The sequence below is a fragment of the Lutra lutra genome, chromosome 15, assembly GCF_902655055.1.
Source record: "Lutra lutra chromosome 15, mLutLut1.2, whole genome shotgun sequence".
Lineage (NCBI taxonomy): Eukaryota > Metazoa > Chordata > Mammalia > Carnivora > Mustelidae > Lutra > Lutra lutra.
This window is the reverse complement of record NC_062292.1, coordinates 8,926,779-8,950,581: the sequence shown is the minus strand read 5'-3', so window position 1 is coordinate 8,950,581 and position 23,803 is coordinate 8,926,779. Positions and strand designations below refer to the sequence as shown.

The window sequence follows — 23,803 nt, the reverse complement described above, 5'->3', positions numbered from 1 at the left end:
CCTTCCCCCCCCCTCATACATTTTATAATTTTCACTTGAGGCAAATAATCTTGCTACTCAGTTAAATCTTTAAAATTCTCTTTGGTGTTTTTGAATTAATGGGTTCAAAGAGATTCCAGTTTTATAATATTTGTGCTATATATCTTCATTAACTGTTGAATGTTTGACTTTGATATTCTTTTTCTTTTTATGTTTAAAAGGGTTGGTATTTCTTTATTACAAAGATCTTCAAAAGAGGATATCGCCTTACCTTACAAAATAAGATTTAGGTTTGATTTACAACCACCACCAAAAAACATTTCTGTAAGTGAATATTTTATAATAGCAATAGATTCCCAAGAGCAATTGTTGAAAACCATCTGTATATATCTAGAAGAAGACGCTCGTCTCTTTGGGATTGTTTAGATCACAATATATTAAGCAAAAAAAAAAAAAAAGGATTGCTGTTTGCTTTGAAGTTATTTAGGTTTTAGTTCTTGGAGCTTACACAATAATGGCTCTTACTCCCATTGGTTTAAAAATCAATAATTTTATCATCGTGAAGTATTTGATACAATAGATTTCTTTTTACACATGAGTTAGGAAGCTATAGGGTTTGTAAGTGCTGCGAGTTCTATTAACTACAGCTACGTCCTCTTTCCAAAATATCTTACTCAGCATTCCATAATTTTTCAAAACAGTATTTTCCTATTTTTGAAAACTATAAAACAAATTATGTCATTTTTCTTACTACACAGTTGGAGAATTTGATGCTGGATAAAGATGGCCACATAAAAATTACAGATTTTGGACTTTGCAAAGAAGGAATCACAGATGCAGCCACCATGAAGACATTCTGTGGCACACCAGAGTATCTGGCACCAGAGGTAGGCTATGCTTGCATTTGTAGGAGAAAACTAATATGGCCATATGGTTTGCAAAGCAAACCATTTAGCATTAAAAAACGTTGTGCTATCTACTACTTTTTCTTAATTTTAATACCTGTACAGTTAACATACAGTGTTACAGCAATTTCAGGTGTATAATAGAATGATTCAGCGTCTCGTATATTACTAAGTGCTCATTCTGATAAGTGGATTTTTACGAATCCCCATCACTATTTCTCCCATGGCACCCCCCGCCCCCGACCCACCTCCCCTCTGGTGACCATCCATGTGTTCTCTAGAGTTAAGAGTCCATTTCTTGGTTTATCTCTTTTTTCCCCTTCGCTCGTTGTTTTGTTGCTTCAGTTCCACCAACATGAATCACATCTACTTTGCTCTCACTTGTTTAGCGTGGGATTATAGAGCAAGAATATGTAGCAATTAAATTTTATGAGCACAAAGTCCTAACCTCAGTAGAGTAAGTCAGTTTTTATTTTTTGGCCACATATATTTTATTTCTTGATGATGCCCATTTTGATTCATTTATTAAAATCAAATAATTGGGCAGTATCTGCAGGAGTGTTTGCAGTTTTATAAGGCATCTTGAGTTTTCCTCTGAAACAAAGGAACAATGACAATTGACATCCGCAGTGTTGTGAGCTTCCATACTTTATTATTGGAAAGTATTTTATAGGGAAAGTTAACGAAAAAACAGTAGCTACGTCTTGGAATTCATGCCAAGATGACGTGGACCTCCCCATGCCGAGGGTTCCATAATCATTTGTTAATTTATGTTCAACGAATATTATCATGTGTCTGCTGTGCGTCGGGCCTTTGCGCGGGTGATGTGGCTACAGGAGCACGACGCAAAAGACCCCGCTCTCTGGAGCAAAACAATGTGAAGAAGTAAATGCCCTCATGTCATCTAATGGATATGAGGGCCGGGGAGAAAAATAAAGCTGGATAAAGGGAAGGATGTGGTGTGGCGGCTATTTTAGATAGAGTTCAGATTACCCTGGCCTTGTAACAGAGGACTCCAAATCCTAGTGGTAAAAAACAAGCATTTTGTGTGCTCTCAGAGTCGGGGGGATAGCAGGGATGGCTTATCTCTGCCTCGCAGCACGTGGGGCCTCAGCCAGACAGACTGCACAGCGGCCGGGTGACTGTGGCTGGAGGCTGGGTGGGGAGGCATCCTCACTCATCCTCTGACAGTCGATGCCCCCGCCTGCTGCTCCCCTGACAGGCACCTGGAGCCTTGACCTAGAGCCTCAGCCTCGCCCTGTGGTCCGGACTTCCCCGACCTCAGGTTCCACAGCAAATGTCTTAGTTAGTGAGTCAAAAGGTGCTTCCTCTTGTTTTGTTTTGTTTTCTTTTGTTAGGTTTTTGTTGTTGTTGTTCACCTAGTAAACCATTAAGAAATGTTTCATTAGTTTTTTGCAAATTCCTTTTCATAGTATATTTTTAATAATTTTATCAGAGTACAGGCCACCCACCCTATCCTTCAGCAGTGGTTTTTATTATGTTCACAGTGGCGTGTGACTATCACCACTGTCTAATTCCAGAGTACTGTCATCACTCTGACAACAAAACCTGCACCATTATCTCCTCTTCCCCTCCCCCCAGGCAGCCACGATCCACTTTCCTTCTTTATAGATGTACTCTTCTGGACATTTCATGTCAGTGGAGTCCTATAATAGGGAGCCAATTGTGTCTGGCTTCTTTCACGTAGTAGGTTTTCAAGATTCATCGATGTTTTTAGCATTTTCTTGGTACTGCATTCCTTTTAATGGCCAAATAATATTCAGTTGAATGAATATGCCACAATTTGTGGGTCCATTCAGCCATCAATGGACATTTGCTTTGCTTCCAGTTTGGGGCTATGATGCTGCTGCAAACACTCGTGCATGCATCTCCTCTTATGGCCTCGTTCCAGAAACCACCCATCGTCTCTGTCATAGGCTTCCTATGACTTCTGTCATAGCCAACACCAGTTGAAGGGGTAGTGACGCCGATCCCCGCTTCCCCGTTGTAGAAGACCCTGGGAGACAGGAGATAACTTCTGCACTGTCTTTGGGAGATACTGTCTTCTCCGGACAGGATGCATGGGGAAGTGATGGTCGAGCAGACAGCCGGATGCTGAGGAGGAGGCAGCTGTTGTGGAAGTGGAGAGGACCAACTTTCCAGACACAGAGAGCAGCTAGTTGAAAACCCTGGGGCAGGAATGAGCCCAGTTCCTCCCTCAAACTCTAAGAAAGTTGGTGTGGCTGGAGCCAAATTGGGAGGCATTGATCTTCGATGGATGGATAGTAGCTTCTCGAACATCTGCTATGCATGCGTGCTGCATGTTTGCAGTGACCTTTTGCGATAGCATCCCTGATGGTACTTTTAAAGGTGAGGGGACGGAGGATCAGAACTTCTTTGTAATGGAGTCTGTACACCGCAGGGAGTTGTCAGAGAGAGGATCCACCTTATAAAGGCCACTCTTCCTTTTTTAACTACAGATATTACACCTCCAAAAGCCACAACTTCAAGACCGCTTATAGGTATAAATAATTGTCATTTTTTTTTAAAGATTTTATTTATTTATTTGACAGAGAGAGATCACAAGTAGACAGAGAGGCAGGCAGAGAGAGAGAGAGAGAGGGAAGCAGGCTCCCTGCCGAGCAGAGAGCCCGATGCGGGACTCGATCCCAGGACCCTGAGATCACAACCTGAGCCGAAGGCAGCGGCTTAACCCACTGAGCCACCCAGGTGCCCCAATAATTGTCATTTTTAAGGTGAATGCTTTACAAATGCTCAAAAGGAAAAGGTAATTAAAAGAAATTAAAAAGTAGGAATACATCGAGAACCCTAGCATTCCCTGTACCTGTAGTAACTCGTATGTTTGTTAATATAATGGTTTTTTCAACTAGATAGTAAATATACATTTCAAGAATGTTGTGTTATTATAAAGAAGAGCTAATAATTTGAAATACAGTACATTTCTAAATATTATTTTCTTGAGGGCTGCCAATATTATTTTCTGTTATAAAATCTGGAAGTTTAAGATCCTCCCATTTTTGTGGTGAATTAAGTAAAATTTTCAGAACCCTCTTCCTTATTTATTCAAATATGAGATCATATTTTCTAGAATAGGGTTGTTTTTGTGAATGTCATGAAAAACAAATCCTTTGTTTCTCTGGAGTTCGAGTAACCCCTGCGATCCCTGGGCCACAGATGCTGCCATCCTGTATTGAGAATAACAGAATTAGTTGTGTCACAATTAGGGGAAATTATTTCTGAAGAAGATAAACACATCTCATTTCATTGAGAAGCAGATGATCTAAGAGACAAAGATACTGTTTTACATGCTTAATGTCATCAGCTAAAGAACAAAACCAAGAGTTTCATAAAGAAAAGTACAGTTGTTTCTAAAGCGAAATTTTACAATTCCCAAGACATTATCAATTCTTTTTAAAAACAAGTAAGAAACATTTTTGCGTATCTTTTTTTTTTTTTTAATATCACAGACGTCTGGTCTGTAACAGCAATTTCTGTACCCATGGCTGGTGTGTGTTGATCCATAATTACAGTCTCAACCCGTCTTTTTTCCGTCACTGTTGTTACCATTTGGGGATGACAATTCCTGAAACAGCTAACTTCTCATGCAATTTAAATTCTTCCATTTTAAGTATTTGTGTCAATCATGGCATTTTTGTTAAATAGGGTAATTTTGAATGTGTTTACTCTTACTTTTAAGACAAAAAATTTTAAGCCCTTTCCTCCGGTCTCCAATACGGACTGTTTCACTGGAGAACACTCTTGTTCACTTAAGAGATACTTACAGAGTATTTATTTTGGAGGTCATGCATTGTGTTAGGGGCTGGGAATACAAAGATAGTAAGAAATGGTTTTTGTCCTCAAGCAGCTTGCTATTTGCTAGGGTGATAAGAGACAGAAAACAATCATTACTGTGCAAGAAAATAATTGCTTTCCTGGAGTTGTGCCCAGGCTCGTGGAGGAGAAGGAAGGGTGTGTCAGCCTGCAGGAAGGGTCCAGTGGCCTTGAACAGGGAGCAGGAAGACAGGAGGCTGGACGCAGGGTTGGGGACTAAAATGCAAAAGGAGTTTAGCTTTAATCTCTTGCATAAAGGAAAGTCACTTTGGAATTGAGAACAAGGCAATAATGTGATCAGACAAACATGATCAGAGTCAGAGGGGTGGGCAAGAGCCTTTCAGATGGCGTCTCTCACTTTTCTTGAACCTTGAAATTTCTAGCACATTCCATCATCAATGCCAGACTTTTCTTCGTGGTATGTAAGTCATAATTGCTTATCAGACCTGGGAGTCCATTCCTGATTACTGCTTCTCTTGTGAGTGGCTCCTTGTCAGTGTTGTCTCTTTCTACACAAGACTTGTTTACACCTTGTGGAGAGAGCTCAGGGCCTCCTTAGAGATCAGGTCAAAAACCGATTGTTAACTGTCGGACATGTCAGACTCATAGCTGGTGTTAAAGACAAATTTTAAGTAAACTTAAGTTTCTTTTTGTGGCAGAGAACCCCGGAAAAGATGACTCTTACAGTATAAAAATGCCATTTATTGGAAAAAGAGTATTTACAAGTATTTGTTCTCTTACCTCTTTGGTGAAGAATTAGGGATATTTATCGGTAAAGGAAAAAAAAATCATGTCTTTTTTTTTTTGAGAGGTTGGAGAGACACAGTGCCAGCAGGCATATAAAGTATGCGTTTAGTGTCCCTCCATCTCTAAAAATGCATTCGAATCTGTGGTTTTAAATGAACATGTTTCTGCTCTTTCTTACGTTAGAAAGAAAGAAACCTTTACCTGCCGTACATTATGGACATTAAGATACTTTGACAGAATTTTTGTTTTTGAAATCTCTACTTTCTTTTCCACCTAGAAATTATAAAAGAAATTGGAAATCACATATAAAATCTTACTGTTAAATTTTATTATTTGATTTGGCTCTCATTGGATCCAAACCATTTTATGCAGTGCTAATTATTTAGTCTCAGCTTTGCTCTTGAGTTAGCAGTACCTGATCAACTTTCCAACTGTAAAACAGTTTGAAAATCAAATGTAGCTTACATGCAAGACCCAACAAAATTAAAAGTGTTAAGTACGTTTTGGCAGTTCACTTTTATTATGCCCAGTCCTCAAATGTACCAGCAGATAATCATCTGAATGTTAGTTATTTTTCACATGCTTATGTGATCACACAAAAAGTACATGCTAAAAAGAAGCAGATGGTGACAGATGGGGAAGGTTGAATAAGGTGGTTTTGGAAACCTAGAGAAATGCACTTCTGTAATAGTGTAAAAATAAAAATTATTTGATAATCAAGTTAGAACTAACAAAAAGATTGCAGAAAAATGGCTTGACTATTGGAAAATGCATGGTACTGAGTTGTGGTTGCTGTTCAGAAAAATATATATATATACAGAAATTGATTTCACATAAGTGTAAAATATTTTTTTCCAGTGTCTAAAGATGCATTGTTTGATGTGTTCTTCATTTTCAGATCCTCGTTCTTAGAAAACAGTCACTCGCTGTCATTTTATTCAGCTGGCTTTTGAAGCCTACTACCTTTATTATCTTCCTTAGAACATGTAATTTGAAAATATCTGAAATTTTTGCTGACGACTTTGAGAAAAAGATTTGCTCGAAGTCCTCTTGATGCTTTAGAGGGAGTAACACACATGGACATTAAATTTCATACAAATTTAAAGCCAGAGACATACAATTCCTTCTTTAGAATGAGCTGGGAGCATCCAGAAATTCAGGGTAATGGTAGTTGCTGGCACCCAGTAGTGTAAATGGGGTGGGGAGAGCATTTAGAATCCAACTTGATTAAGATGTATGACATGGAATTGTATGTATTTATCTTAAATACAACAAAGAAGAGATAATGTAAAAGACATCATTTCCTGGGCTCTGTCAATATATTCTTTAAAGGTTTTTATTTAGTTGCCAGAGGGAAAGAGAGAGATCACAAGGAGGCAATGAGGCAGGCAGAGGCAGAGAGAGAAACAGGCTCCCCGCTGAGAAAGGAGCCCAATGTGGAACTCGATCCCAGGACCCCGAGATCATGACCTGAGCCGAAGGCAGCCACTTAACGGACTGAGCCACCCAGGCATCCCTGTCAATATTTTCTTTAGATCTTTAGAGAAATGAATGAGTCCAAGGGTAACATGTATTTGCACATTTAATCTGTAGGTAAAAATAGGAGCACACAGTCACAGTTCACTTAGCCCTCAGACAAAATTCTCCCGCTGTCTAACAGATTGTGAAACTAAGTCTTCAAATGCCTAAGCATTTTGTAAAAACAAAAAGTTTTAGTAACCCTTTTAAAACTATGTACATCCCTCATATTTTATTTGTTAATAATTCATGTAACACATGACCTCTTAAGGGCTTTTTGAAAACCTTTCTCCTCCTGAATGGCTCTGAGAAGGACCCATCAGTAGTAAGAGGGAAATTAAGTGAAGGAACACGGTGATTAGTTCAGGTAGAGGTTGTCCGCTCACATATAAGGAGATTGAAGTGCCTTTAACTACCATGAGTTGGCTTACTATTTACACTGTTTTGGGGTAATAGTAAAAATCATCCCACTTTCTCCCCAAATTGGGTATTACTTAAATATGAGTGAAAATAATATTTCTAGTTCAACCTTGACCATCTCTGGGTGTCACTCAGTTTTGGCTCCTCCTTCCTTAGAGGTGTGTCCATTCCTGCAGCCGCTAGTTTTCACTGAAAGTTCTTTTCAGTGTTGTTTGGTCTTTTGGCTTTAACAGTAGGAATATTCGCATTCAGTGCGTTGGAATGATTCTAGGTTAAGCACAGAATTTAATTTGAAATTCTCTGGAGCATGAGAACAGAGACAAAACTCACCTTTGCTGGGCGCACACTAGTGACGATAACCTGTAGTATTTCACAGTAGCTGTTTTGACGCAGGTGACAAAGGCCCAGTTTCTTGAAATCCCTTGATGGCTGTTGCTCCAGGGCAAAAGGGAAGTCGAGAACTCTGGGAAAATGTCCTCCTTCAGTGCAAAGGGCGTTCACACTCTCAGTCTCCTAAGAGTTAATGAGCACTTGAGAACCAGGTATAAAAGAAGTATCTATGAAGAAAATACCAAGAAACCATGGAATTCATAACTGTCATGAAATACAGACTTCTAAAGCTGCAGTACATTTTAGAATCTGGATTGGAAGACTTAACAGATCTTTTTTTTTTTTTTTTTTTTTTTTAAGCAGATTCCTAGGATATGAAGAATAAGGATTTCCATAAATGATAAAGTATAGAAACGTATGTTTATATAGAAAACACACGCATATCCGTTACCTGAAATACAAGGTTACCAGGAAAAAAATTCTTTTTTGAATTAGTGGTAAATTGGTTCATCCAAGTTCGCAGTTTACTTTCACAACATAGGTGTGCAGACAGTTTGTTTGGATGTTTAATTTTTTCCCCCATCTGTTCTGTCTGGATTATTGATTGAGCAGCAAGCCACTCCGGGGCAGACATCCCCTCCTTATAATTGCTTGCCTTGGGTGCATTGTGTGGCCGGGCAGTCAAGCCGAGGGAGGTGTTCCTTCAACCTTCCAGCAAATTCTAGCTGGTAAAAGAACACGGGAGTAAAGATAGTTTTTGAAAGTGCCCATGCGCCAAATAAATATTTATACTGGGAATTTTAACTGATGGTATCATTTTAAAATTCATAGTTTATTATTTAACATCATCCTTGAAATTAGTAACCATTCAAGAGCCACTCATGCTGATTTTTGTTCAACTATCCTGGCTGTTTTGTACAGCGCCTACATCGGCTATTACCAAATATTAACCAGATGTTACCAGAATATTTAATGGTAATGGATACCTGCTGTGACCTCCTTGAAACCGCTTTTATTACATCAGAAAGTGAAGCAGTCTCAGGCTTCTGGTAGAAAAATGGAAACAGCCTTGTTTCCCAGCATTTGGGTGCCGTTTGGATATCGACTTAATGTGACCTCTTATCATTGTTGAATATTTACATTACCTGTGGTGTTCCAAATCACCTCTTGTCCTTTCTCTCTGTCTTTTGCATTAAATATAGTCACAAAGTAGATCTACATCTGTGATGACAGAGACAGTAGGGCACAAAGGAAATCCCGAATGTCCACGTTAGCTTTGAAACCTTGAGTTCAGTTGAAAACATGAGTAACGGTGATTTTGTGGAAAAGAGACACTTTCTTTAGGCTAATCCTTCAGGAGAAGTCTTTGAGTGGATTATATTTCTCTAGGAGCAGGTTTTGATCTGCATTTATATCCAGATTATATGATAAGGCAGGTGGTAATGGAGTTGAAATGCACTTTGCCATCATTGTGCCTCTGCCTTACCAATAATCCCACCTTTTGGATCTGCCCCTCTGATAACCAGGAATTAAATCAGGCTTTTTTTGGGGAAAAAAAAAATCATCAGAGGTAGGCAGAAGGGATTGCAGCTCTTAGTTTAAGGAATGTAAATTTTATATGTTACTGTAATTTGGGGAAAAATGCGTGCTTTGAGTAAGGGAGGAAAATTATCTTTAGAAAATAATATAAAAGAAGCTGTGGATTTTCATTTCACTCTGGAGTTTCTAGAGCCTTTGGACGTATTGGGTTTCAAGATAATTTAGGGGGAGAGGAGTGATGTCTGAAGAATGGTAACATGTTTTATATTCTGTATCCTCATGTAGAATATTACAATCACGTTTCTTTTTATTTCTTATATATTTCCTCTTCCAGCTGTTTAGAGGTGGGAGTTGAACAGAAATCTTTCTTTTTAATTGAGAACAAAGACTCTTAGATTAAGAGGGCTGGCTGCGTTTTTAGGGTTTTTTTCTCCTCAACATTGCTGGACTTCACATGTCGATAAGATATGATGTATCACATCAGATTTGTTCAGTTCAAAGTAATACAGCAAACAGTCCTAATTGTAGCATGATGTATCTATATATTCATTAAAACGCGTATGTTCGGAAGCAAAACCACTTATTTTGAGAATCAATGTTCATTTTACAAAGCGAAATGAAAAATTTATTTTATCAAACAGATTTTTTTACAAGGCAGTTTGATTTTTCAGTTGCTTATTTCTCTTCAAAAATAAAACCCTTTTTTTATGTACTCACTTTCCTTTCTGGCAGCAAACCAGGTATTTAAACAAAAATAAAGGATTGCCAGTTTTGCCAGCTGGGGATGAGAACCCGGCTGGTGAAATGTGGGTTCGGGAAGCAGTTAATCCAGCTTTTATGCTTTTTATGGTTTTATGAAAAAAGAGGTTAAAAACCACATTTGGCTCTTTTTCGCATGTGCCACTGTTTTGTTGGTGTTGTAGGAATTGAGTAAAAGGTTACTTAGATTTTAAAATTGTTCGTCATTAGGTGAAATCCTGGATCTCTTAGGTTCAGGCCCACAAACAGTACGTTCTACTAATTGGACAGGAGATAGATTCTCGAATAATCAAAAGTCCCTGGTATTTAAAAATCATACATACGGTGTTTCCTTTCACTGAAGTAATAAGTACACACGCCGAATTCTTTCTGCTGTTTTAGGTTATTTCTTGTTTTCTGTTTGTTTTTATATTACTCATTTCGAACAAGTAGAAATTTGAAATATTTTTCGCCAAAGATGAAAACTAGAATTTGTTGTTCTTCCCCAAAATATTTTGCTTAGTTTGTTACTCTACAAAAGATTTTTTTGGAAGAACATAGGAACTGGACTTGTGTTCGTATCTTGCTAAGGCAGATCCTGTGTCGCCTTGGAACTGGGATACAACTGAATTAAAAATCTTCTCATAACATTTGAAAGACACTGAAATAACTGCTAAGTAACGTAGTTTTTCTCAAACTTACGTTCTCCATGCATATAAATACCCTGTCTACCAAGTGTCTTTCATAGTATTGACAGGTAATCGAAATTTAACTGTCAAACATACCATGTGCAATTCTATGACATTATTGGTAAATTTTAAATAAAAGTCACATGTGCGTCATCTCCAATAACTGATTTACTTACTCTAAGGAAGTTTGGAACATGTGCACCACTTTGTTCTGTATGAAATTCTTACATAATCAGTTATAAGATTTTTTATTTGGTATATTTCATGGGTGTGGTTTTCTTGCTCTATCTATCCCAAAGCTAGGAGAATCAGATAAAGTAGGCTTTAAGATTATTCAGATATAGTAATTTAAAATAAAATACTGAAAGATTCTGGGACACCTGGGTGGCTCAGTCGGTTAAGCATCTGCCTTCAGTTCAGGTCCTGATCTCAGGAATGTGGGGTCAAGTCCTGGGTGGGGCTCCATGCTCAGCGGGGAGCCTGCTTGAGAGTCTCTCTCTCCTTCTGCTTCTGCCCCAATCGCCACTTGTGCTCTCTTTCTCGGTCTCTCAAATAAATAAATAAAATCTTTAAAATATAGGAAGATCTAAAGAAATGAAAAAAATTGCATTGGCTGAGGAACATACCTAATAAAAAGGGAAAAAACATTTTCCTGGGACAAATGATGAAATATTATGCCCCGATTTGAATAGGTCACTCTAACATAGTCTTACTGATACCGCTGTGTCCTTTCTTTCTAAATTTGTTTTGCCTGAGATGTATTTTGGGAAATAAATTTAAGGGCACATGCCAGAGAGATATTATACCGTGATTTTTGTTGTTTGTGTTTAACAGAAATTTTATTGTGAGGTACTAATAAAGCTTTGGACACACCCCAAACAGTAAATCTTTATATTTGCTTTGTGGACTATTTCCTTAAAGAGTATAAACACGCAGGGCCCTCCAGAAGTTTCCAGCTCGACTGTCCTGCTCGCTGTGCCCTGAACCTGTCTATATGACTCTGTGTACATGACTCCTGTCCTTACAGTTTGACCCGAGTTCCTTAGTGCTTCTCCACGGCTCCTTATACACTTGAGCAGCAGGACTTAACCTCCCAAGTTACTTGAAGTCCATGTAGTGGACCCAGAGTGAAAAATTAAGTAGGCCTATGAGAAAACGTGCGAATACACAAACCATTTTCGCTTGAGCCTTCGTTGTCATTCGCTTAGAATATGCTGCGTGGCCTGACCCTTTTCTCCTACACTGGCCACTTCAAGACGAGGATTGAACAGATATTTCCTGTATCCGGTGTGACTCATATCTTTTGTGGGATGCTTTCTAGTTTAAATGTCAAGGTGTCAGGATAGCCCACCTAGGCTTTGCAAGTTAGGATTCACTTTGATGTAAGAATAGTACATTTTGTGAAGACTGCTCTAAAAGTTCGTGTGTAATAATGCATTTGTTCACTGGTTTCCCTCTTAGGTGTTAGAAGACAACGACTATGGCCGAGCCGTGGATTGGTGGGGCCTGGGGGTTGTCATGTATGAGATGATGTGTGGGAGGCTACCTTTCTACAACCAGGATCATGAGAAACTTTTTGAACTAATACTAATGGAAGACATTAAATTTCCTCGAACACTCTCTTCAGATGCAAAATCACTGCTTTCAGGGCTCTTGATAAAGGATCCAAATAAACGGTAAGCCACAAGTAACACTTGATGGGTTCCGGACGAATGTGGGTAGAGGCTGTGATACAGAGATTAATTCAAATATAACTAACTCCAAGAACAGTGTATTTGGTGTAGACATCTTCCCACTGAAATACTGACTTATTTTTAACTGCATAATACAGAACATTGTAAAAATTTCTTCAACTCTTTCTTAACTTGGAAATTTTATGCAGATTTTACCAAACAAGGATTGTGAGAGGTTTTCTTAACCATATTGTGAGTGAACAATTTCTTAATTGCCCTGGTACTTGCTATTGTGGGGATAGAAGTATCCCTTTTTTTTTTTTTTCCCTTTCAGTCTCTGGGCCTTTTTATTTATGCTAATTTACAGAATAAAAAAGATAGAACCAGCTCTTTACTCTCCTCCCGTGCCAACCTGTATTAACAATCAGACTGCTTTTTGCTTGTTTGCCATTTGAAGATACACTTCTCTGTGTACTGCCAGAGAGGGTGAAGCAAAATACCTTTACATACTTTGTATTTCTTTTGTAGCTACAGCTGTGACCTGAAGCATCCTACAGCCCTTTGCTTAATTAATCAGTGAGCTTAGTGTTCTCTGTTCATTTTTCTATATTCATTTATACATATAATTTGTAAGTCATATATGGAATGACTATTATTGTAAAAACATCCCTTAATCTCTTTTATACATGTGTATGGCCATCCTTTCCTGTAGATGAGTAGGCGTGCCAGCATTGCTCTAAAAATCACTTCGATATTAAACATCTTGAGGATAGATTTCAAGATTTTATTGTCCAGTCTTCCCTCCCATAATGTGTTTTTGCACAGTTCTGTTTTTTTTTGTTTTGTTTTGTTTTTTGTTTTTTTCTGCTCATTATGTATTTGTTGACAGACTGAATTAATGAAAGAAGGAATAAATGAATCCTAAAATGTGGGTTTTGCCTTCATTAGCACTGGTTTCCATCACACACTTGTAGCTTCTAAACTTTATGAGGGGCATGATTTTACCCTTCAGCAGAAATAAGCAAACATAGTAAAAGAGACACCATCCGTTTGCCTCTTGAAGACCCTTTCAAAAATGTGTTTTATGATCCTAGTAATGGGAAGCTTACCTCGTGTTTGTAGAGTGGTTTTAAGTGTTCTCTTTTAGGGCATTTGCATATCTGTGGTCCCCTTTGCTGTTTCTCTTATCTTGTAGAGTTGATAGGTAGGTTTCTCATTGACATTTGACTGAGGGCAAAACTGAGGCCTGGAGACGGTTAAGTAATTTATGCTCCAGAAAATTCTTGTTTAACAGGAGTAATCAACTTTCTTGATGCCCACTTGGTATTTCTGTTGCATCTTATTTGCAACGCAGCCGCTTCTCAGTGTGTTCAGGTTTTGAAATGTGTTCTACTGAGTGTGACTATTTCACAATTCATGTAACAGACAGCACTTGGTAATAGATGATCTTTAAGCAGAGCTAGGATTTCCATTTTATCTGCTTGATTTTGGGTTCTAATATTTGGCTTGGATTTCAAGGGCAATGAGTTTTTAGCCTATTCTTTTGTGACTCCTCCAGGTAACTCTGACAGCCCCTGCCTTTATGCGCCCCCCCCCCCTCCATAAGTAGCTGGTGGAACAACCTTGCATTTGTGGTTCTCATGTCTGTGTCTCATTCATTTTCCTGTTCACTGCCCCCGCCTCCCACCCTGGGATAGCACATAGTGGATACTTAGTAATTGTTGAATAAGTAGGTAAATTTCTAGATTGTTAGTGGGCTGATATGTAGGATAACTGAAGGTTTGTCCATCCAGACGTTGGTATTATCTAAAGGGAAGACAGGGTGTTTGCAATGATTCGCTGTTTTCATTTAAGGTAGATAAGCAAGCGCCTCCACTATTGCATTAAAGTATCGGGAATGGGGCGCCTGGGTGGCTCAGTGGGTTAAGGACTCTGCCTTCATCTCGGGTCATGATCCCGGGGTCCTGGGATGGAGCCCCGCATTGGGCTCTCTGCTTGGCAGGGAATCTGCTTTCCTCCTCTCTGCCTTCCTCTCTGCCTACTTGTGATCTCTATCAAATGAATAAATAAAATCTTTTTAAAAAATAAAGTATCGGGAATGCGAGGATGAGTGAAACGAAGTTCTGCTGTTGCTGTTCATAGAAAAATGCAGGACACAGAACGCGTACTTACAGCTCAGCTCTACCTACAAGTGCATGTTGGAGTTATTAGCTCTGTCTAGGGGGCTAGGTGGGTTGGAGTCTACAGGGGTTGTTCATGTAGAGAAATTGCCTTGAAAAGGAATCTAGAATTGTGAATGAACATGGCATTTAACAAGTTCAGCGACTAGTGTGTAGAGTATGAGTTGGGTAATGTTGGGAAGATAAAGCTGAAATGGTAGATTGCAAAGACCTGCTTCTTAGAGAATATTTACCCTTTATTTGGAAGGGGATGAAAAACCACCGAATTATGAAGTAAGAGATGGTGTAATCGGATTTGTGCTATGAAAGATAATACCAGCAGCTTCATCATGGACGGATTAGAACAGGGAAGGGCCAGGGGCAGGTAGGCAGAGCCGTTGAAAACGCGTGTGGGATTGTCCAGAGAAGAGATGGGGTCCTTCCAGAGGCAGTGGTCGAGGAGCAATCAATCGGAATTTGTGGATAATTGAATAGAAATAATGAGGAAGTGGAAGGAGTTGGGGGTTCCTCTGTGTTTCCAGCTCAGATGACTCTTGGAGAGTGGGGTGTTAATTAGCAGACAGGGAGCACAGGCAAAGGAGCTTGTGGGAAGGATGCTGATACTCACTTTGGCTGTACGGAGTCAGATCTGTGAGAAAACCTAGATAGAAATGTGAAGACAACAGCTCAAAACTGTACCAGTGCTTAATAGATACACAGTGGCTGGATGTATGGTTTGGGGCCCTGTCAATGGCTCAGAGGCAGCTGGAGCCCTTAGAATAGTGGGGGAGTCTAGGACAAAGGGAAGAAGGCCTAGGACAGTATCCTCGGAAACATCAGAATTCAAGAGGTAGAAAGAAGGGAAAGAGGCACTAAAGGACCCTGAAAAGTCTTTGGAAACATAGTAAGGTGGCATTACGATGCACCTCATTATTTTTCCTCTTCAACAGTTTTAAATACTGATGAATTTTTCTGATATTCTTTACCGTCAGTTCTACCAAAGGGTCAACTACCATTTTGCCTTTACTTCGTATCCTCCATCACTTTGCTCATTCTGTTGGTATCTCCTTTATCCTCCTATGCACAATTGAGAGGAAAAGCATGACCTTGCGCTGCATTCGGTAACACCAGGAAAATACGCATTCCACGATATTGCTAATAACGAAGAATCCAGAGTAGCTGAGGATTTAGCTTGGCATTCTGGTATTGGAGTTTACTATTCTTAGACATAAATATCTTAGTGCAAATCGTATTTTGATATTATTTTGAAGTCTTAAATTGTATATTAGGGAGTCATTGACATTGAAATTTTTGACAGTTTCACACTTGGAGAAAGCGCGTGTTAAAGAATCTCTCCCAGCTTCTAAAATGGCAGTCTAAGATTATATTCTTAGACTTCGCGTAGTACTCATGGCTGATACTTTAGTTTTTTATGTATTTGATAAATATAGATTAAATGCTGGCAATGTCCAAAGCCAAGCTATTGCAAGAGAACAGAGGGGTGACATAAAATGAGTAACTGAAGCTGGATAAAAACCTTCTATTTACAAAATGATGAAGGTTCTCTACTCCCAACTCCCACCTCCCCCACCATCTCCTGTGTCATTCAAAAGAAAAACAATAGCGGGAAGGGTAAGAAAGTACAGCGAGCTTCTGAGTTTCCTCATGCGGACTACTTTGATGCATACTTCTGAGATGTTAAATTCTCTTCAGAAACACTTATTTTGGTGGGTCTGCTTTTCCGGCTCTCTAAGCACAAGCTTGAAATGCTTTTTGGATCATCCAGTCCCGATCTCTACCCTCAAAAGAATTTGCAGCCCAGACGGGGAGGGACATACACCACTTGGAGTAGACAGAGAAAGAGCGAGGCCAGGGGGCGGACCGCTGGCGTTAGCTGAATACAGACCTGCCAGTGCCTACGAACACCACTCGTACCATCTGGTCCAGCCTAGAAGTTCACTGTCAGCCTTGTAGTTCATCCCCTGCAATCTGGGACAGGAGACCTAGACTGTGGGAACCATGGATCATCATCACAGATACTCAGATATCGGCTCATGGTTGTATTTTCCATTCTGACCATGTGTCAGGGAATCCTGGATTCTTCCTCTGTCATGTGTTCCTTATGCCTAATAATAACCAGCACCATTAGATTGTATTATCGTTTGTTTATGATGACCTGTTTGTGTTTCTTCCTACCCAGTGGTGTGTGGGAGTTGGCCTGAACCAACTCATAAGAGCCTGTTGTTATGTTCCAAGGATTTTGTGAGCTGGTTGTTTAATAGGGTCATGATTAAAAATCAAATTGTATGAGCTTACAAACCAAAACAAGGACATTAAAAACAAAGGTAATAAATACTCAAAATTCAGCACTCCTTAATAATTTTGTTACGTTTTACCCTTCTTGGTGCTTTCGAGGTTGCTTTTAACTGTTGTGTCTGTATAGAAATACCAAACAAGGGTTTGTTTCTGTGCATGTCTTTCCACTTCTGTGTTGCGTGATGTCAGGTTCCTAACTTGAAATTGGCCGTGGGGAGAGTATTTACATCACCAAAACTGGCAAACTTTGTAAGTCAGGGCTTGCTTTATTGTTTTGTTGATTGTTTAGATTTAAGAAACTAATAGAAAAGATAGTAATAATGAAGATTACATTTTATTTTTATTTTATTTTTTTAGAGAGAGCGAGCAGGAGGGAGGGACAGAGAGAGAATTTTAAGCAGGCTCCATGCCCAGCATGGAGCCAGACACGGGCTCAGTCTCACAGCTCTGAGATCATGACCTGAGCTGAAATTAAGAGTCAGACACTTAACTGACTGACTGAGCCACCCAGGCAGCCCACACAGATTATATCTTAAAGTTTGTTCTGTCTGTATCCATTCTATTGTGAATAGCACACAAAAATGAGGAAATAGTCTTCCACCATTCATCAAAGAAGTCACTCATGTAACTGACAAGCAAGCGAAGGTCTGATGTGTATCTTTGTTTTATCAGTTTCAAATTAGTCTTCACCATAAACAAAAAGATCAGCCAGTATTCACCTTGGAGCTACTCCTAAGCCAGTTCGTGGCTTTTGAGTTCAGCAAAATTTAACAAATGTTATCTGTGACCATCACTTGGCTGATGTAGAGTAAAGGGCATTCTGCATTTTACCATTCTTTATCAGTTTTATGCCTCGCATCCTTTATGTCTGTAAAATTCATAACAAACATGTATACATAATCTGCATATGTAATATTACACATGTATCATTTTCCGCAGAGAACTGGCTGATATGCCTTTACGGGCGCACACAGCTCCTAACTGCTAACAAGACCAGAGAAAGCTTACTTTTGTCAATCCAGATTTAAACAGATTGCCTTTCCTTTCTTTTCCTTGCTCTTTCCCCATTCTTTTTTTCTTCCCTTTCTCTCTTTCACTCCCTCCTTGCTTTCCATCTGTTGTTTTTTTTTTTTTATTTAATTTTGTTTTGTTTTGTTTCTTTTCTCCTTCCTTCTTCCTAGTGACTAGTATGCACTATGTGTTTGAAACCGAGGAAGCCAGAAAGTACCTGAATTTCATACCATGCCAGCTTTTCGTTAAGTAAGAGAACCTGGAAAGATGGGGGAGCATCTTTAAATTCATAACATGTATTGCAGCTAGCAGAATAAATCACGCTGCAGTGGTATTTCATAGATTAGCAATGTCATTTCTGTGGAAATCCACTTGAGGTATGAAAATAGCCCCTGAGTTTCTATCTGTTAGCAATACTATACAAGTTGCTTTTTCTAATTATTTAGTCATTTCGGAATTTATGGCGACAAGGATTCAGTTTGACCTGAGTCTTAACCAAAATAAATTTGGTTTAGAGAATTGACTGTGGTAATTGCTACCATTTGTTGAGCTAGCTGCTTACTTCTGTTATTCCTAACCCTCGCAGGGATCCACAGGGCTGGCATCATTGTCCCCCCTCTACAGAGGAGACACTGGGACTAAGGAGCTTGTTCCTTGTCACAAATCTTATAAGTTCCAAAGCTGGTTGCCTATTTCAGTTTTGACCCCAAACCTTGCACACTTTTCAGGTATGACATCGTCCCGAGGCTACTTCTTCTCCTTCTTCCTTTTTTTTTTTTCCTTTTTCAAGATTTATTTATTTGAGAGACAGAGTGCAAGGGTGGTGGAGGGCAAGGCAGAGGGAGAGGAAGAATTTCAAGCACACTCCCAACACGAAGCTCTGTCCCTAGACCCTGAGATTGTGACATAACGTACCTGAGCCAAAAATCAGGAGTTGGTGCTCAACTGACTTATTAATAGCACGTTAGAGAAATCAGATCTGACAGCAAAAGTTTTCATTGGTACAGCTCTTGAAATCAAGAACTATGTATGCCACAGAGAATTACATTTTGCGAACACTTTTTTGTTTCCTGTTGGGCTTATGTAAATGTCTTAATGCTTTCTCACTCTGGTGTCTGTCTTTTAGCCTTGGCGGGGGCCCAGATGATGCAAAAGAAATTATGAGGCACAGTTTCTTCTCTGGAGTCAACTGGCAAGATGTATACGATAAAAAGGTAGGTTATTTTCATGGAACAATCTTTATATATTTTGGCAAAAATGAATTTATGGCCAAAATAATTTTTTAAGGGAATAAAATTCAGTTCAGTGATGTAATGATAGTTTTCATTTTTACTCTACATATAATTGAATATAATATTGAAATTCTTTGGCCAAAAATTTATTGATAATTCTGACTCCCAAAATGCATCTATGAAATGTTATTCAGTATGGTCGGTTGATTTTTCTTTTATCACAGTAATGTTAGTTTGCTTCTCATTGTTTCCTTAACATTAGTAGGAGAAAAAAAAAAGACCCCAATGTTATGTTATTCTTTAAGAAAACTAGCAAACAAATCAGAATGCTTTTCCTTGTCTGTATGTCTTTAATTTTAAAGTGAGCTCTACAAATTTATTCATGCGAATCTTATTTGAAAAGGAATTAAAAAGCCCTTTAGTTTTCAATATTTAACAAAGAAATGGATATTTTTCTTATTTGGGGCTTTTCTGTTACTTGAAACTGAATTTTAATGCCCACAAAATGGATGCTACTAATTTTGTAAATTTATTGTGATCTGCTTATTGCTTGTTTTTAATACTGTAATTTTTGCTTAGGACAGGAAATTACTGTATCTAGTCCTTTTTAATCTTTTGTCTATTTTATTTCTTCTATTTCAGTTATTGCCTGTATAGGCACTGATTTTGATTTTTTGGTTTTCAAATGCTCATGTAAAGTTTTTACCAAAATTTTACTATGAAATTTTTATGTAATGCCATATTTGCTTAGAATCTTTATCTAGTTCTTTGTGTCGTTAGTCCTTCTATTTCAATTTATTCCAGTTTTCCCTATTTTTCTCTGAAACATATACAGTCAACATTTAGGAAATATCTATTTTGTGCCAAATATTCTCTTCTATTAATCCGTAAGGTAAAGATAGAGTGATACCATATGACTTATGAGGAAGAAGACAAGCACTGAATTTCTGCATTATGTTATGGGAATGGGGAGTATGGTGATTTTCTAAGCATTTCTTGTAAAATAGTTGCGTGGTAATAAATACCTCTACTCGAACTCTAGACTCCCACCGGGTGCAAAGCACAGGGGTAGATGTTAGATCCTTCTCGACCCTTCTGAGAAGCACATGACCTTTCTTAAACGTTTATTTTCTTCATGTAGATGACTAGACATCCACTTTATAACACTGGTGATGTTCTTTGTGGGTTGTTTCCCTCTTTAGACCCTAATGGTGGGTATGTACTGTTTTTACCAAATCAGTTCACTACAAAAGACCCTCGTCAAAGAGAAGGATCAAAGTCTTCTTATGTCTCCCAAAAATAATACAGGGTCAGAGGTTTTCTTTGGTGTACAAAGCTATAGGCTGCAAACAAATACCCCGTTGCTGGACCCTCACCAAGCAAAATTCAAAAAAAATAAAAAGAGGGAGAGAGAGAGAAGGAAGGAGAGAAAACCTTTCTTGAGGAGATAATTGTGAGGCACCAGTGTGTCACTTGCTAATTTAAAGAAGAGGCAAAACATGGACTTTCTTCCATCCTGTCAGGAGACTAAGATATGCCACAAAGATTTCCTCGGCAGGGTTCAGCTCTCTGTGTTAAGTGGGATCACCTGGGGAAAGCTCTGGGAGACACACGTCCTGTCTCTGCTCCTTGGGGCTGGACATGCCTAGAGCCAAGGTTTTGAAAGCAAGACACCCGCCAGCTCCTTTGAGGTGAATGGGATTGGAGGGGGCCAGCCAGCAGGGAGAAGGAGCTGCCACATCATAGCTTTAGATGATGTATTGTGGAGACATGAGTTCAAATTGTTATAATTGATAAACATAGGTGCCACTTAATCCGAGAAGAGGTCTTAAGTGTCTTCCATAAAGAAACATAACCACGAAAGTTACAGTGTCCATAAATAGAATTCATCAGGGACTGAGCTCTACTGCAGGTTTACCCGGGTGGGTATCAGACGAGGCACGGATGTTTCCAGCCATCTTCCCTGTTTGAGGGACAGTATAGCAGCGTGACAGCAGTGTCCGCACATTTTGAGTCTGTCTCTGGAAGGCTGTGAAAACGTGATTGGGTTTGTCTGGGTTTGTATCACTAAGAAATAGGGGATTAATTATGGGAATGCTATAATACTTTTTGGGAGTTTTGTTGTTTTGTAGGTTTATCATTACATAATCATTGGCCAGTTTTCTATATATTGTGGCAAAACTAGAGATGACATATAGAGAAGCTTAGTATCTTGAAGGGAAATCTAAATCTCTTTCTAGATTAAGTAAGAAAAGAAAAAGAATTAATCTTAATTGCGAATATCATGAAGAGCACAGGATTGAAGTGTGGAGATCCGTGCCCTAGATTTGCTTCCTCCTTCCTATGGGGAAATGGACAAGCCATTTTGCTCACATAAAATTATGATCTCTAAAATGCCTTCAGGCTTTAAGATTCTCTGGAGGATGTTTTAGAAGATGAATTTATCTGGATAAGTTTCTATATAAACTTCACATTAAATTTGTGGCAGAATTGACATTTGAACAGGATTAAGGCTTCAGATCCATGAACATCGTATACCTTTCCATTTAATTAGGTTTTCTTTAATGTCTGTCTGTAATGCTTCATAATTTTCCATGTTCGAGTCTTATCTGTATTTTGTTAGTTTTGTCCTTAAGTATTTCATGTCTTCTGATAAAAATGGTATTTTAAAATTTTATTTTCATAGTGTTTGTTACCAGTATATAGAAATACAATTTTGTATATTACCTTATGTCCTGCAAACTTGCAAAGCTCACTTAGTAGTTTGTGTGTGTGTGTGTGCGTGTGTGTGTGTGTGTGTGTGTGTGTGTATTAGTCAATATTCTCTGCATAGGTGATTATATCCTAATGTAAATAAGAAGTTTTACTTCATTTTTGATTGGTATGTTTTGTTTTTGTTTTTTGGTTTTTGTTTTTTTTGTTTTGCCTCAGTATATTGGCTAGGACCTCAATGTAATGTTGAATAGAAATGATGGAGTGAACATCCTGGTTTTGTTCTTGATCTCATGCAGAAAACATCTTTTATCATTAAATATGATGTTAATTATCACAGATAGTGCTGAAATCTTAGTTTTTAAATATCACTCTTCCAAGCAAAGAACCAAGGTTACTTGGAAAAGTAGTTGATTTCAGAGCTTGGATAGGGAAAATAAAAGATAAGCCCATGGAATTTTGTGGTGCCAAAAAGTAAAAAACAAAAATAGGTTGATAGGTAGGTAGGTAGATAGATAGATAGAGGTGCATTAATAGGATGCAGGAGTGAACCTTAAATAAGTCCCAGTGATGAAAGCTGGAAAAATTTAAATAACAAATAGTTTATTGTTTATTACTCTTATTTATTAGTCTATTATGACCCAAGGAATAAAACTTCCACACTACAAAAATAAATGATTGAACAAATAAAATGTTAAGAAGAAGAGATATGTCTTCCTTATAGATGAACTCCAGTTAATAAATGTAGTTTCATAATGGAAAAAATGTGTCTGTATATACTTCTTATGCATTATACAACTGGAAACCTGTTAAGATACTGGTAACATTGGTTGCCTCAGGAGAGGGAACTAAGTGAATGAGACCCATGGTGTGTGTTCAACTTTTCATTACCTGTGGTTTTGGAACTTTTGAATTTTTATTTGTTAAAATCAGTGGGCAGAAGTTTAAGAAATAATTGCGTAGTCTCAATGTATCGGTCCTCAAACATTTATTATATACAAAGCTTGAAAGAGTAACTTTTTGGTAGAAAAGCCTGGTAGACTATGTCTTAAGCCCGCTGATCGAGATTAGCATCACCAGTGATAAGACAGACTTGCTATCCTGTAGCCTGTGATACAGACTGTGGGAAGGCTCAATCACTTTTGTGGTATTCTATGCATAGCCTCAACATAATGATGAGAAAACCTGAAACACCCAAATGGAGGGGTCATTCCTCTGGCCAGGTAAACCCTAAAGGGTCAACTTCATGCAAGGAGAGGACTGACTACAGAACCAGGCCAGCTGAAGAAGACGGAGGGCACACTGACCAAATGCAGTGTGGGGTTCCAGACAGGGTCCCAGACAGGGTCCCAGACAGGGTCCTGGGACAGCAGATGGCCATAGTGGGAAGGTGTTGAAGTCCAGATAAGGTTGCTGATAACAGTTTTGTACCAGTGTTAATTTCTTAGTTTTGAGCATTGTGCTTGACTGTATGAGATATTATCCTTAGGGGCAGGTGAGTAAATGGGATAGGGGAGCTTTTCGTACTATTTTTGTAAGCTTCTCTAAGCCGAAAATTATTTCAGTGTAACAAGTTATAAAAATGCGATGTTAGTGTAAGCTTTCTATACCTCCTTTATTAGGTTGAGGAAGTTCCCGTCTGTTCCTAGTGTGCTAATAGTTTTTATCCTGAAGAGATTTAGAATTTCATTAAAAGTTTTTCTGCATTTGTTGTAATGACCCTATGGTTTTTCTCTTTTATATTCTATTAAGATGGCGAATTACACTGATAGGCTTTCTAATGTTCAGTGAACCTCCATTCCTGGAAAACCCACCTATTCCTGATGTCCTCATTATGTATTGCTAGATTTGATACAATGGATTTTTTAAGGATTTTTGCATCCTTAAATCCTGAGTGGTACTGGGGCGTCATCTTTTCCTGAAATGTTTTTGTATGATTTTCATTTTGGGATCATGTTTGATTTTTTAAAATGAAGAGAGAAG

At 38.5% G+C, this 23,803-nt stretch overlaps 1 protein-coding gene across 3 annotated transcripts in view; it reads left to right on the top strand.

The window, feature by feature from the left end:
• Window positions 1–23,803, top strand: part of AKT3 (AKT serine/threonine kinase 3) — a 303,338-nt gene that overhangs the window by 241,172 nt on the left and 38,363 nt on the right. For all 3 annotated transcript variants that reach the window (XM_047705805.1, XM_047705807.1, XM_047705804.1), the window contains 3 exons: window positions 738–866; window positions 12,179–12,393; window positions 19,003–19,090. In XM_047705805.1, coding sequence (XP_047561761.1) covers window positions 738–866; window positions 12,179–12,393; window positions 19,003–19,090 — 432 coding nt within the window. The remainder of the gene's footprint in view (window positions 1–737; window positions 867–12,178; window positions 12,394–19,002; window positions 19,091–23,803) is intronic.